The sequence below is a fragment of the Xyrauchen texanus genome, chromosome 3 (assembly GCF_025860055.1).
Source record: "Xyrauchen texanus isolate HMW12.3.18 chromosome 3, RBS_HiC_50CHRs, whole genome shotgun sequence".
NCBI lineage: Eukaryota > Metazoa > Chordata > Actinopteri > Cypriniformes > Catostomidae > Xyrauchen > Xyrauchen texanus.
In genome coordinates, this window is record NC_068278.1 from 22,953,058 (window position 1) to 22,968,908 (window position 15,851).

The 15,851-nt window shown below is 35.9% G+C and overlaps 1 protein-coding gene across 1 annotated transcript; it reads right to left on the reverse strand.

Moving 5' to 3' along the window:
* Nucleotides 1-12,328: 12,328 nt before the first annotated feature.
* On the reverse strand, nt 12,329-13,741 carry LOC127622753 (cytochrome c oxidase subunit 7C, mitochondrial). Its single transcript, XM_052096830.1, has 3 exons — nt 13,596-13,741; nt 12,615-12,752; nt 12,329-12,420 (listed from the first exon to the last, which is right to left on the reverse strand). The coding sequence occupies exons 1-2, from the start codon at nt 13,668-13,670 to the stop codon at nt 12,636-12,638; spliced, it is 192 nt and encodes a 63-aa protein (XP_051952790.1). The 5' UTR covers nt 13,671-13,741; the 3' UTR covers nt 12,329-12,420; nt 12,615-12,635.
* Between the last annotated feature and the right edge of the window lie 2,110 nt (nt 13,742-15,851).

Below are 15,851 nucleotides of genomic sequence, written 5' to 3' on the forward strand. Positions count from 1 at the left end.
TCACATGACAAGGAAACAGGAACAAACATGGCATGGAATAAATGTATCAAAGTAAAAGACATGAACACAACCACATACAACCCTGACCAGGGGTGTCAGCTTTGTATTTGTTGATCATTTTGTTGGTCACTATAGGTCATAATTCTAACAGCTTTATTATAAAATGTCAAAAGTAATAATAAATAATGAATTGGTGTGTCCAAACCTTTGGTCAAAATTTGACTGGATGTACATTGGGGATGTGATGTAAAATATGTTCCCCTTCAATCTAAGGTATATAACATATCTATGGTAATATAAGATATGTTAAGATCTCCTAACACAGTTTTCTCTAATGGTGCAGATAATATTGCAGTAGTGCTAATAAAGGTGCTAGCCGGATTTATGAAGTTATATAAAGACTATAAAATCTTACTTCCATTTAAAGCTGAAGTATGTAATTTTTTCAGTGTTAAATACTTTCTTCTATCCCAGCTTATTATGTGGAGACAAATAAAAGTAAGCCATTAGTAGGTTAATTTCTCGAAAACTGTAAACACTGCATTTCTGTGGCACTATAAAAATTCCTGTGTTTGTTTTGATCGACCCGCTTAGACCCGCCCCAACAATGTTACTAAACCAATGGCATCAGTTGTGGGTTGGACTATCTGACAGTTTGAACAACTGCAGATGAGGGACATATTCATAAAGATGTTTTGAAAACATTTCAAAGAGCTACTCTAACATCCCTCTTCTGCATGTCTTGAAGTGAAATAAACTTTTTGTGATGACAAAATAAAAAAAGCACTGAAATTGAAAACAATAACTGAAATATGAGAGTTGGCAATTGGTCCTGTTAGGGAGGCTGCTGTTGATGTGTACATTGCAGCAGAAACAAATTATAGCATTAGGAGCTGCAAATTGCAACAATGACAACCTTTTACTGTTGCCATCAATAAACTGTCTGGGTGACAAAAACGTCACTTACTGAAACACTCTGTTCAAAAAGACAAAGCTTTGCAATATTGCAATGTTTGTTCCGGCCTGATCCGCACCATCAGCAGCTGTCTAAAGGTTTTATTGCTTACGGATGCATTCTGCTGAGATGCAAAGTTCTCCCATCATTCCACCCTCCCTTTTGGTTTCATATATTATGCAATCAGGTAACATTCTATACAGATGGCTCTTAAATCTCAGTTTTCATCATTTTTAGTGAATAACATTTCATATTCCCCTAGTCTTGATGGCATCTCTCTTATCTGTGTATGAGAAGAAAACAAATGAGAAGTGGTTTGTTTAATATGCCGCAAGTTGTTTAGAAGTTGCTTGGTGACAACATTTATGCAAATTGATATTAAGTGGTTATACATTTCCCAGCAGTTCCCAGGTGAAACGTCTACTGCATGGTACTAGATGCAGTTACATTTTCTCTGCAAATTAAGTTTATGAACTGATAATCTGCTGTTTACTATTCATTTGTGTGAAAGGGAATGAAACAATCTGTTTTTAGGCCCTGCAACAGGGAGGCTTAATACCCCAAATACTATCCTTTCACTTATTGGACAGTTATTAAAAAACATTTGATTTAATCATGTTGGGCCTCATGTGCACAGATAGGAGACAAAGGCAGGCCTACACACAGTCATACAGCCCGATGACCCAGGAAACGGCACCAAAATCAAACAAAGAGAGTCCAAACAGACTACAGATCCCATCAAGCCTTGCTCACTTTACACCTTTGTGTGAAATTCAGAAGGATCGAACTCTCAGTTTATATGGGATTAAACTAAATGTCATCGAGTGTATAAAACCCCAGAGATTCCTCCTAAACTTGCTTCTAATGACAGATTGCACAGTGTCTAGTTCCAGCCCTGCTGCTCGCAGATGTAGCCTCATTGCCCAAGGAAGTAAAGTACATATCTCAACTTTGGCCATACAATCTCCATCTCGCTGTCACAGATTCTCTGTGTTCAACCAGCAAGCTAACGGATCAGAAGGAGACCACTGAGCAATCCGCGTCTCACCCTTTTGCATGCAGAAGTGAAGAAATAAGATTTCTTTTCCTTCTTCAATAGAGTCGACTTCGCTGATTTCTCCACCATTTCACCGAGAATCAGCCACCATACCGCCTGCCGACAGAGCGAGGAAACGGTCTTCTGTCATCACCTGAGCTTTGAGGGACCGAATTGGAGTCAAACGACAGACGAACACACATTATATCAGCATCCTCACAAAACCCAAGTAAGAGGTTTAAATATGGGCAGAGATAGATTATTATAGTGCGTTATTCTTGTGTATCAAAGATATTGCTTGTACAGTTTACGGACCGCCGAGTCCGCTCATTGCTGCTAATAATACTTAAGGTATCACTATTAACACAAATAAGATTTGCTGTGTTGTCATCCAACCACGTTGGACTGTTTGAGCATTTCCACCATCGTGGGTGAGACCGGCAAACTGAGTTTATCAATTAAAGAACCAATGTCCACGGCAGACGGATTACAAGCCGTTCACCTAGCCTCTGTGATAAAACTAATGGTTGCTGTCCCTCCCATGATCGCTAAACCGGCTTCGGTGCCATTACCCTGTTCTCTCTCTTGTACTGATAACACACGACCCCTCACAAACATACCCGCACACACATTTGGCGAACAGATAACTTGGCGATAGAGTCCAGCTTTGTCCCTAAGTTATCGTATCAGCAGAGACATGTGATAAATGGGCATACACCATGTACCAGTGTCTCCGCCCACATTCGCGGCCACATTCTCTGGCTGGAAACCTCATGTGACGTACTCTCCACGAGAGCCACACCTGATATTTTGTGCACTCCTTATATCCACACACACACACGCACGCAAGCAAGCACGCACACCTCATGTATGCTGGTAGAGGATGACAGTGCTTGGATTCAAGCCTTCATTGTTCCTCTTTTGAATGTCAATGTTCTCTGGACGTCGACTTTCCTAAGAGAACAATCCTATATTGAGACTGCTATACTGTCTGGTTATTAGTCCCTGATTCCAGGGTGGTGTCCCGGCGATATAAAATCCTTATTAATATTCTATTGATTTTGATAATTGATAGCTATCTTTGATGATTGTTGATTTGAAGGATCAATAAGCTAAAGTTCATTCTAATCATTGTTCTATTGATTTTAATAATTATTAATATTTTTTTATAATGATTAATTATTGCTAATAACCAAACCCACTCCTGAACAAAGCCCCAACAAACACCTTCAACAAAACTGAAAATGATAAATAAGTATTTTGACTCAAAATAAATGTGTTGATGTGTTGAAATTTGTCAGGGCATAGTGATTCACAGGTCTTAAGGGAAGTCCTGTTGTAGTTTTTGTTATCATTTAGTGTTTTGAGAAAATATTTAATCCCCTTTAGCCCCATTGTAACCTACAGTGAGCCATGAAAAAATTATTTAGCAAAAAAGTAAGTATAGTAACATCTTTAGAGACAAGGAAACCAGAGTGTGATTTGGGGCAGAATATGCTCTTAATATGTAGGTCATGGCTCACTTGAAAAGATAAGTCTTTTTTTGGGAACTTAAATTTAATAAAAAAATGTTTTTTAAAAACATCCTAAAAGCTAGTCTTGCTAGGTAGAATTCATAGCCTTAAATAAAATGCCTTTGGTCTACTGCACAGTAGTATGTGCACTATATGACTTTCTTCTGTAGAACACTAACAAAGATATTTTGAAGTATGTATAATGTGTTTTTGTCCATGCAATTTTAGTCAAAGGCATACAAAACTTTCAAGATCCAATCATGACATAAAAGGCAGCATTAAATTAATTTATACGATGTGAGTGGTTTAATCCATGTCTTCTGAAGCTATACGATCAGTTTGGGCGAGAAAAAGACCCAAATTTCTTCCTCGTTCACTATTAATCTTGACATTCAGCCTGACTGGAACACAGTGCAGGCTTCAAGTCGAGGATTTTTTGATGTTGCACATGGTTACTATGTACTCAATGTCAGTATGTATTTTAATTTTTTATTGATTATCATCAACCTTTTGCTGACCACAGTATGTTTAAAGTAAAAAAAACATAATTTTAACCTGTGTCTGAATTTTCAAAATAGCCCAGCTGGGTGTGTAAACCATGAACCTGGCAACACTGTGTCTGGTTTGTGTACAGCGCTCTGCGAATGCGTCAAGCATGAGAACGTATTTAAATGAGCTTCTCTCATGAACGCACCAAGGAGACTGCGAATGTCAAGATTTGTAGTGAATAAGGAATTAAACGTTGGTCTGTTTCTTACCCACGGTGATAGTATTGCTTCAGAAAACATGGATTTAACCACTCAAATCGGATGGATTACATTTATTCTGCCTTTATGTCCTTTTTGGAACTTAAACGTGTTGGACCCTATTGACTTATATTGTATGGGGAAAAAAAACTTCCCCCTTAAATAATCACATTTATAATAATTTAAATATGTTAAATATTGTTACATTTCTCAAGCCCATCAAGTTTTTGTTGTCTAATGGCATATTCATGTCCAATGAAGATGGGATATAAAGGTTTTAATTTTATAATATAGTGATATGTATATGATAAATTGTACTTATTTTTATTAAGTTTAGTTAGTTGAGCTGTTTTAGTGAGTCATGAAAATGTATTCTCGTTTAGTTTTAGGTTTTTTCCAAGTGTTTTTTTTTCTTTCAGTTAAAAAAAAAAAAAAACGTTATTTAATTTTTGGTTTAGCATTCAAAAATTATTTTACCGTAATACTGGTACTCAGTAAACACAGAGAAAATAACCTTCTTTTTCCTCAGTGGCATGGACAACAGTGCTATAATAAAGACAAGTGTCTGTCTGCCACCTCCACAGTCTTTCACAAATTACATCTGGGACCTGATGGCTTGTTTTGTGAGGGCGTATTTTAGAGGCCAGATGATGTTTGCCAATGTATGAACAACCACAGGTGGAAACTAACAGATGAGAACTGAGCCGCCAAGACGTCAGGGTTCAAAAGATATCTATTTCTGTCCGTGGGTGTGAAAGAGAGCTTGCTTTTGCAAAAAGGAGCAAATAATGATCAACAAACAGCCCCCAAGCTCCACGCAAAAACAATGTTGTGGCAGAGGAAAGACATTATGGAAGAGTGGAAATATAGTGGAAATATATGTTATCACTGCCTGTGCAATGTCTCATACCCCCTGTTAGTATTAACAAACAATAAACAAAGTATAAAAAGTTTCACATACAGAATTAATTTCTGATCAATATGCTCTAAACGGTAACAAGATCAGATCATTCTACCCTGTCTCTGCAGGCATATACATTACATTTTTTTCAGACTATGATGGTCTTTCAGGTCAAAAACAAGGTCCACTGGCTGGTTGTCCTGCTAATCAACCATCTAGACTGGCTTGGACCAGTTAATGACCATAAATGACTAGCTAGAAACAATATAAATCATTTTTAGCAGGGACTTAACAGCAATGACATGTTGGACTGCTCAAATTAACATGTTTTAAACACATTTCACTAAATCTTCTTTGAGAAAAATTTGGCACTGTTTGATCTGACGCTGATTTGTCTCTAAACATAAAACATTGTGCAAAAGTACCCCTCAAAAATTCACCATGAAAAAGGTTAACACTAGGCTACTTGGGAAATATGTGATACATGATAAACCTTTTAATCAAATAAATCTATGGACAGTTAAATTGTAATATATATATATATCTCTTAATTTGACTCAAGATTTTTTCATTATTTATTTTTTATCCTTAGGACAATAAAAAAAAAATTTAAACCAAGATTCTGACTTGGTATTTAATTCTCGTAAATAGTAGGGTGCAACTCCGGTGTCCTGGCCAAATTCCCCCATTGGACCTTCTCAATCATGGCCTTATAATACTCCCCCTCCATTAATTGCCTCTATAACACTACTCTCTCCTCTCCAAGAATAGCTGGTGTATTGTGAGCATACTGGCTCACTATGTACAGAATTATTTCCTGTATTCCATGGACCTGTGTCTCTGAGTCTGCTTGCACAACACTGTATTAGAAATGACACATCAAAACATAAACAGAGATAGAGCTGGTCAGTAATGGTCGATTGCATGTTACCGGTACATTCGGTAGAAACTTTATTATGCCAAACTTTCAATTTACAGTGTTATCGTGTTGGTTGTATATGCCGTTGCATGTTGAATTTAATGTTGGTCACTTCACATATGCCTTCAAATGTGTATGAGAGTGAGTGAGAGAGAGAGCGAGAGAGCGAGAGAGAGAGAGAGAGAGAGAGAGAGAGAGAGAGGAGATAACCTGTTAATTTGAAAAAGACACTTTTCACAAAGCTGTATTTCCAGACTGAATATATAACACACTCACACACACACACACACACACACACACACACACACACACACACACACACACACACACACACACACACACACACACACACACACACAAGTTGGATTTCCATAGACATAATGGTTTTTATACTGTACAAACTATATTTTATATCCCCTAACCCTACCCCTAAACCTAACCCTCACAGAAAACTTTCTGCATTTTTACATTTTCCAAAAAAATAATTTAGTATGATTTATAAGATGTTTTCCTCATGTGGACCGACAAAATGTCCCCACAACGTCACAAATTTCAGGTATTACATTTTCAATAATAAAAAAAAGGAAATAGCCCCTGTAAACCACTTAAACCTGCCCACACACATCACCTAAAAGACAGCACAGCAGCTTGTCACTGACAACAAATTTTGTCTCTCATCGAAATATTCATTATTATTATTGTAAGCAAGTCATTAAAAAATGAATACAATTTTGTATGGCAGCCTTAAGAAAAAGCAACGGTTGAGACACAACTATTTAAAAGACAAAAAATTATTTGTTTTATTTCGTTTTATTTTTATTTCCACATTCATACTGCAGCTGCTTTTGGAAAGTATGCTTTCATACTTCAGCTGCTAAGTTGTAGACTAAGTGTGAGAGAGAGGCCTAAATTAGTACTTCCGACTTAACCCAGAATTTTAAAAATATGGAAATAGAGTGGATTAGATGGCCATCAATTTTATCATGATAAAATTGACTCTGACATACCTACAGTACAGTAGATAGATACAGGGTCATCGCCAGAACATAGAGAGTTTGTGTGAGACACTATCTCTGTGAGAAATATACAGAGATGGACCAAAACAATGTCCACGCCACAATGCAGGACAACCCAATATACGTTTTCAATACAACATCTCAATACAATAAATTCAACAAAATAATTCAGCCTACAACAATTGATAAATTAACAAATTACACCATGGCTCATTTGTACTTATGTAAGTCTATACACTTAGTAAACATGCATCACCACATCCAAAGCTCTTCAGTTCCAACAACACACTAATCCATATTCCACTACTGAAACCATGATACACCAATAAAAACATCACTAATTACAACAGCACTATTAGTATTCGCAATGAACATCACATTTATGAAAGTATTTAGAATGCCCACATGCTGCTTTATCAATGTGACGATGCCAATGCCTGCCTCATTTGGCCCATTCCCTACTCTTGCCGCATCACTGATGTTGGTCGAAACTGATGATAACTCCAGTACTGGGACTGATTACCGACCGGGCCGAAGTCTGTCATATATGTTTGGAGAGTGATTAAGAAAATCATAGGCTTATTTACTAATTGATAATGTTTTGCTATAGAGGGCATTGCCCCCAAATGCCTGCCCTTGGCAACGGGCATGGATAGATACAAACATATCTAAGCTTTAGAATGTCCTTTAAAGTAACTAATTTCATTCATACTCAAAAATTGGAAGCATCTTGCCCACATTTGAATTTCTACTTTGTCACATTCAAGCGTATCAATGCACAATGAAACTCAATAGGATATTCAACTGACTCTTTACTACCAGGCCCAGGCATTCTACTTTGGAAATCAGTGTAAGGGATAGGTATACCATAGTACAACCTATTAGCCATTAAACAACCAGAGGAAGAAGGGCGAATAAGTAAAGCTTGAGCTTATTAAACAATAGCTAATTAATTAACCATAAAAAAAAACAAAAAACAGCTGACATCTTGGCATATAAGGGATAAGAATCATAGAGCTAAAATGGCAGCTTTCCATTACTAGAATAAAATTGTTTTGCTAAAAGCTGGTGCATATTCACAAATATATCCACAATTAACAAAGGCTGCTTATTATTGCCTTCACTTTCATTGCTTACAGCAAATTTTATGGTACATTAACTTTATAGTGCTGCATGATGGTCCAAAATAATTAAACATTAACATACAATTATAGAATTGATTTTTAATGGCTATGTTTTGTTTTAATCAGAGATTATGTCAAAGGGAAAACTTATCATCTAGAAGAGTTTGATTTAGTGGTGGTTGGTTTTAATAGCCTGTTCTTTGTGACCTTAGAGTTCTGGCATTCGTAACGATAACATCTTTGTTCTCAAGGACATAGCAGCATTATAGTGATACATAAAGTTACTCTGAGCCAGCACACACAGGACACTGAGAGGGCTTGAAAGTTGGTTGACAGTGGAGATAACATGCTCATAATAAGGAAAAAGTTTAACATCAGCCTTCTGACAAGAATATAAATCACCATTTAAAGCATAATGCTTAAAGTTCATATGTGAAATAATAAGTAGTTAACAAGATTTATACCCTGGTTTTTGAAGTAGTTTTTATCACATTTTGAAACTGAAAAATAGCATTCTCTTTCAGAACATAAAACTGATTCATTGATAAATATCTCCACGTTCATACAACATCCATATATTAGCTTACACATTGTGAACAGGCACACAAATGCATTCTGTGTTGTACTGCAGATAACAAGCCATTGTATTTAATTAATTGTCATCTGAAATCAGAATCAGAATGAGCTTTATTGCCATGTATGCTTACCCACACAAGTTATTTGTCATGGTGACAGAAGCTTCCAGTGCAAATGCAATCGTATATATACATACATACAAACATATACATTTAAACATATATACATATAGTGACATAAAAATAAAAAAAAAATGATATAACAGGTGAAAAAAGAGAAATCAAAAGAACAATAATGTTGTTTGAATATTTTAAATACAGATATACAGCTGCAGGTGATGTAATGTATTGAAGAAGAGGTAGAATATGCTAAAGAATATAAATGAAATTATATACAAGTAGGAATGGATGGATTGAATATTGCACATGGTTGTATTGACAAAAGGAAAGTTTTTGGGGGCAGTTTTAACTGCTCATGAGGTGGATGGCCTGAGGGAAAAAACAGTTCCTGTGCTTTGCTGTACTTGTGCTCAGTGCTCTTTAGCGCCGGCCAGAGGGCAACAGTTCAAAAAGGAAGTGTGCTGGGTGAAGAAGGGTCAAGAGTCATTTTACCTGCCCTTTTCATCACTCTGGATGTGTGCAGTTCTAGCAGGGTGGGTAGGGGAGTTCAAGTAATCCTCTCAGCAATCCAAACTATAGGCGTCTGATGTCTGATTTCGTAGCTGCACCAAACCAGACAGTTATTGAAGTTCAAAGGACAGATTTAGTGACTGCTGAGTAGAACAGTATCAGCAGCACCTATGGCAGGTTTAACGTCTTCAACTGGCGAAAGAAGTACAACCTCTGCTGGGCCTTTTTCAAAATTTTTAAAGTGTGGGTCTCCTACTTCAGTTCATGTGAGATGCTAGTGCCCAGAAACCTGGATGACTCCACTGCTGCCACAGTGCTGTTTAGAATGGTGAGAGGGGTCAATGTTGGGGTGTTCCTCCTAAATTCCACAATCATCTCCACTGTTTTAAGCGTGTTCAGCTCCAGGTTGCTTTGACTGCACCAGAGGGCCAGCTGTTCAACTTCCATTCTGTATACAAACTCATCCTCATCTTGGATGAGGCCGATGACAGTAGTGTCATCTGCAAACTTCAAGAGCTTAACAGAGGGGTCCTTAGTAGTCATTTGTGTACAGGGAGAAGAGTAGTAGGGAGAGTACACATCCATGGGGGTAACCTGTGCTCCAGAGGCTCAACAGGAAAGTCAGAATAGTTGTATTGTTGTTCTTATAAAAGTTTTTTTTCTTACTCAATAATTTTCTTTGAAATTATACTTTTAATATCCAAATCTTTTAAAGGGTGGATTTTTCCCAAATGTAAAATCATTTTCTCACCCGCACATCTTTCCAAACCCATATGACATTCTTCTTTGGAACAAAAAAGTAAATGTTACGCAGAACATTAGGGAGTAACAGCGTCAGTCAGGATACATTTTTATCATATGGAAAAAAATGCAATGAAAGTGAATAGTGATGGTAATAGTCTGCCTAAAATTGGTTGTGTTTCGCAGAAGAAAGGGTTTGGAACAACATGAGGTTTATTCAACAGTATCAATCAAAGTGTAACATGATGATTTATATGGTATGCCAAGCTATAATTTTACTTTTTGCAGCTCATTTTCAGTCTTACAATATCCTGAATATCATGGTCCTCTTAAAAATGTCAGTCCACATTACCTTGATTGATGTTCTTAAAACTCAACTGAACCAGTTCCTGGTGAAATCAAAGCTGTAACGGCAGTTCTTTTTGAATATTACCCTGTCACTTTGCAGTTCTCCCTCCCTGTTGTTTTGTTCACATATATTGATAGCTTTTGGCAGTGGAAGGTTAATTGAACTATAATAGGTTCACATATGAAAGTCAGCCAGCAGAGGCATAATGCGGAAAAGGAGGGAAAATCATACCTTTCAAAGCTACATGTGACTCGACTTCTCCGGCATGTCTAGAATTCCAACTAACATTCCCGTTTCAATAGTCTCCATATTATAATCATGCTGTTTTAGAATGTCTTCTTCATTCTCATTATTAGCGAGTGCTATCTTGAAGATGCGTGCTCTTACCCTGGGGTAGAACAAGAGCTGTGAAAATCTGAAGTCTTTAGAGCTTTTTCCATGTAATTTTACTCATGAAAGTGTAAAAAGTAGCTATATGACAGAATTTGAATGGGGGAAAAAAAGAAAAAAACTAGTTAAATTAAACTAGCATAAAAGTTATTTTTGTTTAGTGAATAATTAACATTAAACATTGTTATATGAAATATAACTGTCAAGAGCTTTTCTTTTTTACTGAATTACTAAATACCATTGACTGAAACATGAAAATAATGAGAAAGCCACAGCACTTAGGATTAAACTTGCAGCATTCTTGCAACCAGGGCAGATGTTAAACAATTAAGCTTGCACTATCCTCTTTACTTATTGTTCTGCCAAACACATCTAATTTCTCTTATTCAACAATCATGTAATTCCATAAACTCATGCAGCTGCATGTCATGCTATTGCTTACCTTAAGAAATTAAATTATATGTCAACAAAGCAACTTTGGAAGCAACATCATAACATTGTGTTGCTGTCTAGAATACAAGTCTTGAAATATCGTAGAAAATGACTTCACAATACAGGGTCACAATAGACCTTGATCACTCAAAGTTGGGGCATATGCAAATATTGACACCTCTCTTACAAAATACATGAATTAGTACAAGAAAATGGATGCTTCTCATTTCCTAAATTGTGTATCGTTTCCTCACTCCTCGAGCCTCGCAGGTGACCCAAAAACCATTTAAACTCTGCCATCACGAAGCATGTGTCAATTCTCTAAATGCACCACAGAGATGCAAGGACAGAGGAAGCTTACTGAAGACGCTTGAGAAAGGAAACACACAAGCATCCTATGCGGAAGACTTTTGGTCGAAGCACCTGATGCATGTATTAATTCTCCACCCCCTTCACATCTGACACAATAGTTTTAATTTATGTATCACCTCTGCAGTTCAAATAAACCATAATTGACATACTTCAACAGAGCATCTTGAATTATTTTGATTTTAAGCAAATATTAATAGTTTCAATAACATAACGGCAAGCAAGCTGAGGTACTGCAGCTGTGCAAAAATGCTCTCTGAAGTGATGCATGAATGAGCAGAACTTTTTCTTTTACAAATCTAACTTGCTTTTATTCCTCGTTTCCGTTCCTCATTCCTATGAGGTTGGAGCTAGAAAGAGAGTCAAGGAAAGGAAATGAGGATGCACAATTAAAGAAATGTGAAGCAACCATTAGTCACCCAGAAAATCAGAAATCACCCATAAGCAGGGAGATGTCTCATCATTTAATATTAGATAAAAGGAACTTCAAGCCTGCCATTTATAGTTTAATTGTCAGTTGACCCTCCCTTTGAGTGAATTTACATGTCTACACACACACAAAAAAAAATGTAACCTCAACCTACAGTTTCAAGTTTTTGGAAAGACTGGGATAAAGAATGAGATACAAACATAGCAACGTAATCTGTCATTTTATTTACAATAACATTACAGGATCCATGGCAGAAGAAAATGAGAGCTGTGCTGCGCAAGATTCACACTGACCTAAAAAGACACAAAACACAGACAGATGCACAAAATCAGAAATTTGAAACTATTGAATGGTATGACAATGTTGAAATTTAAATGGGAATTAAGATTATTGAAGGACTTTCAGAAACAAGTATATACATTCAAAATGCACATCACGAAAAGTTAGTTGGCTCAAAAAAATCTATTTGGATTCCAATGAAACATACAATGTGTATCTGTTAGGAACTTCATTTCTTCAGGATCTGATGCCTGACAACGATGAATGGGAAGGCAAATCCACTACCAAAGAACAGCACCATCATGCCCAGTAGCCTCCACTTGTTCTCTACGGAGAATGGCAGGTTCTGTAAGACATAAATAAATACACATTTAAGAGTGTAAAAAGTTTAATCAACATTTTAGAGTAAATAAATCATTAAGGAAACCCATAAACATTTCCTTGTGAATGTTATGCCTATTTTTTTTCTTTAAATTTTAAAAACAATGCTTTCTAAAAATGTATTAAACTAAATGAGGTCTTGGTGACCTTGCCAAAATGTTTTAATGACAACGTAAGTTCAATATGTCAGTCCTGAGCAAACTCTGTCAAGTGTCTTAATTCCTAGTCAATCACTTAATTGCTTAAGTGTTGAATGCCATGGTTTTGTAATTATCCGAAAGCAACAATTTCATAGACACAATTATACTTAAAAATAATACAAATGTGAGAAAGCGTATTTATATAAAGGTATTTACGACAATAAGCAGTTCCACATTAACAATTCAAGGACATTAAACACTATGATAGCATAATGCTACTAAAAATCACTCGACATAGGTCGGTCATAATGTTTTCAACATGGATGCATACTAAAAATGACTGAAGGTGTGCCTGACATACAATAAACAGTGCAGACACGCAGTGGCGATGTAGCCTGATCAGCTACACATGCTAAGCTAGTGATTCAGTGACTTACATCCAGTCCTTACAAAACTATCATCCAATGTTTTCACATTTTTTTCAATACATGTAATCAGAGCCAAATGTTGGCATGTATCTCTATCGTCTCTCTCTCTCTTTTTTTTTTTTTTTTTAAAGATCACTTTGTTTGTGAAGCACAGGCCTTGTGTCGGTCAATCACACAGACGCGGAAGCTTAATTTATATATCCATTAGTACATTTAGCTGATATTCTTTGGCTTTCTTACCTTTCCTGGTCCCTCCGCATAATGACTGGAGCGAACCGCAGAGGTTGCAAATCGTCGCACGGCTTGTCCGAGCATGTTTTGGCGATAATTTGTGAGAGCCTGAACGACCTTCCTGAAGACAGAGAGGAGAATAGCTACATGGGTAATGTAACGATTACGCAGCGAGGGCTGATGGGAAACGTATTTCGAACTCTGTGTAGGAGCCATTATGATTTATATATATATATATATATATATATATATATATATATATATATATATATATTGAGCTTAACTTGTATTGAACCTGAAATATTCCTTCAAGAACATTATCTAGTGGTTATTTTTAGGTTTTATTTTACATATATTTATATATATAGTATATATATATATAGTATGTATATATATATGTGATGGATATATGTAGGCCTATATGCACATAGGCCTACATATATCCATCACCGTTAAACTACTGTTTTAAAAGTATAGCCACAAAACAAACAATATGTGTGTTAACATTACATAAAAAGAGAGAGAGAGAGGTACTTTCTCCTTCACTGTGAGAAATTGACATGTCTTGTTAAATGCTTATTTTATTTTATATTGTATAGTGCATATTGTTATTATAGTTTTTATTTGATTAAATGTACAATTATATCTGTAAATTGTAAAGATGGGATGGTCGTAATCATTCCATTCTGAATGCAAAAACAGAACGATAAATACAATTATGAAAAATAATGATAGAAACCTTACAGAATTAAAAATAATAAATAAATATATGTAAAATAAAACCTAAAAATAACCATTAGATAATGTTCTTAAAGGAATATTTCAGGTTCAATGTAAGTTAAGCTCAATCGACAGCATTTGTGGCATAACATTGATAACACCAACAATTAATTTTGGCTTCTCCCTCCTTTTCTTTAAAAAAGCAACATCAAAAAAAATAAATAAAAAATAACAGTAACAGTGAGTCACTTACAACAGAAGTGAATGGGGTCAATCCATAAACGTTAAACTACTGTTTTAAAAGTATAGCCACAAAACATAAACAATATGTGTGTTAACATGATTTTTAGTGTGATAAAGTTTATTAACCTTTTCTGTGTAACGTTATATCCAATTTTGCATGTGAAGGTTATCATTTTATAAAATTACTTACATTACGTGGTCGTAATGTAAACTAACCCCAAAACCCTAAAATGAATGTAAAAACAACAGATATCTTTACATAAGCAGCTGTTTCTATGGACTGTGATACATCGGCGTGTCCGCTATATTAGATAGAACAAGAGCTGTCCGTCAACACACAAATGTAAATTGACGCGGTGAAAAGTCTATTGTCTTTTCCAGACAACTTTCACATTATCTGATTTTCCACAAACATTGGCAAATATTTTAGATGATCCTAACCTCACATAGCAAACAGCAAATAAACTTCTCTACAAATTAATATATCATGGCAAACATACTGAAAATTAGCCCCCAGTTGGTCATTTCATTACATGTTGAACTGTTTCCACACAAAAGCAGTTTATGCAGTGGTCTGAGGCTTCTTCTCATACATTTAAAACAGCTCTTCTTGTTGATGTCCAAGTTGGCGCTGCAGTTGACATATCCGAACAAGCCAAATGAGGCATCTACGTATATACTTCTATGGTAGACGATTTAAACAACTTTACAGCTAAAATAATACACAACTTTTAACAGAAGAATTAATAAGAACTGGTTTTATAAATTTATAAGCTTCACATTTCTGCCATTAAACCCTCCAAAAATGGGCCCCATTCACTTCCATTGTAAGCACCTAACTGTAACTTGAACCTAGAATATTCCTTTAATATGTTTTTTATTAGGGTGCCACACAAAAATCTGCAACATTCTGGGAAGGTTAGTTTATGGTTATAAAAATAAAACCTACAAACTATGAGTAGGTTCCCCAAAAAATGACCAAATGGGCAACACTATTGTAAGACGAACGTTCTGTTTGCTTGGTAATACTTCTATTATGACACAGTTTAACTCCACATGAACATTTTTGCAATTTTCTATCACACATGTATGTGTGAATATATACACTAAAAGATTATTTAATACATATCTTTACTTTCCAATAAATGTGTTACAGTTCACACTTGCAACATCATACTCTAACTATTTCCCCATTTACAACCCAAATGTGTGTTTCATCCACAGATGTTATGTTAAAATGTGAGTTAGCCTGTACACACAGGGTCATTGGGTTTGAAGTAAAGCCAGGGCATTTCATTGAGC

Coding starts and splice junctions, on each gene's coding strand:
- LOC127622753 (XM_052096830.1), bottom strand. CDS start 13,670: ATGCTCGGACAAGCCGTGCGACGATTTGCAACCTCTGCGGTTCGCTCC. Junction 12,753..13,595: donor ATGCGGAGGGACCAGGAAAG/GTAAGAAAGCCA, acceptor TATGTCTTACAG/AACCTGCCATTCTCCGTAGA.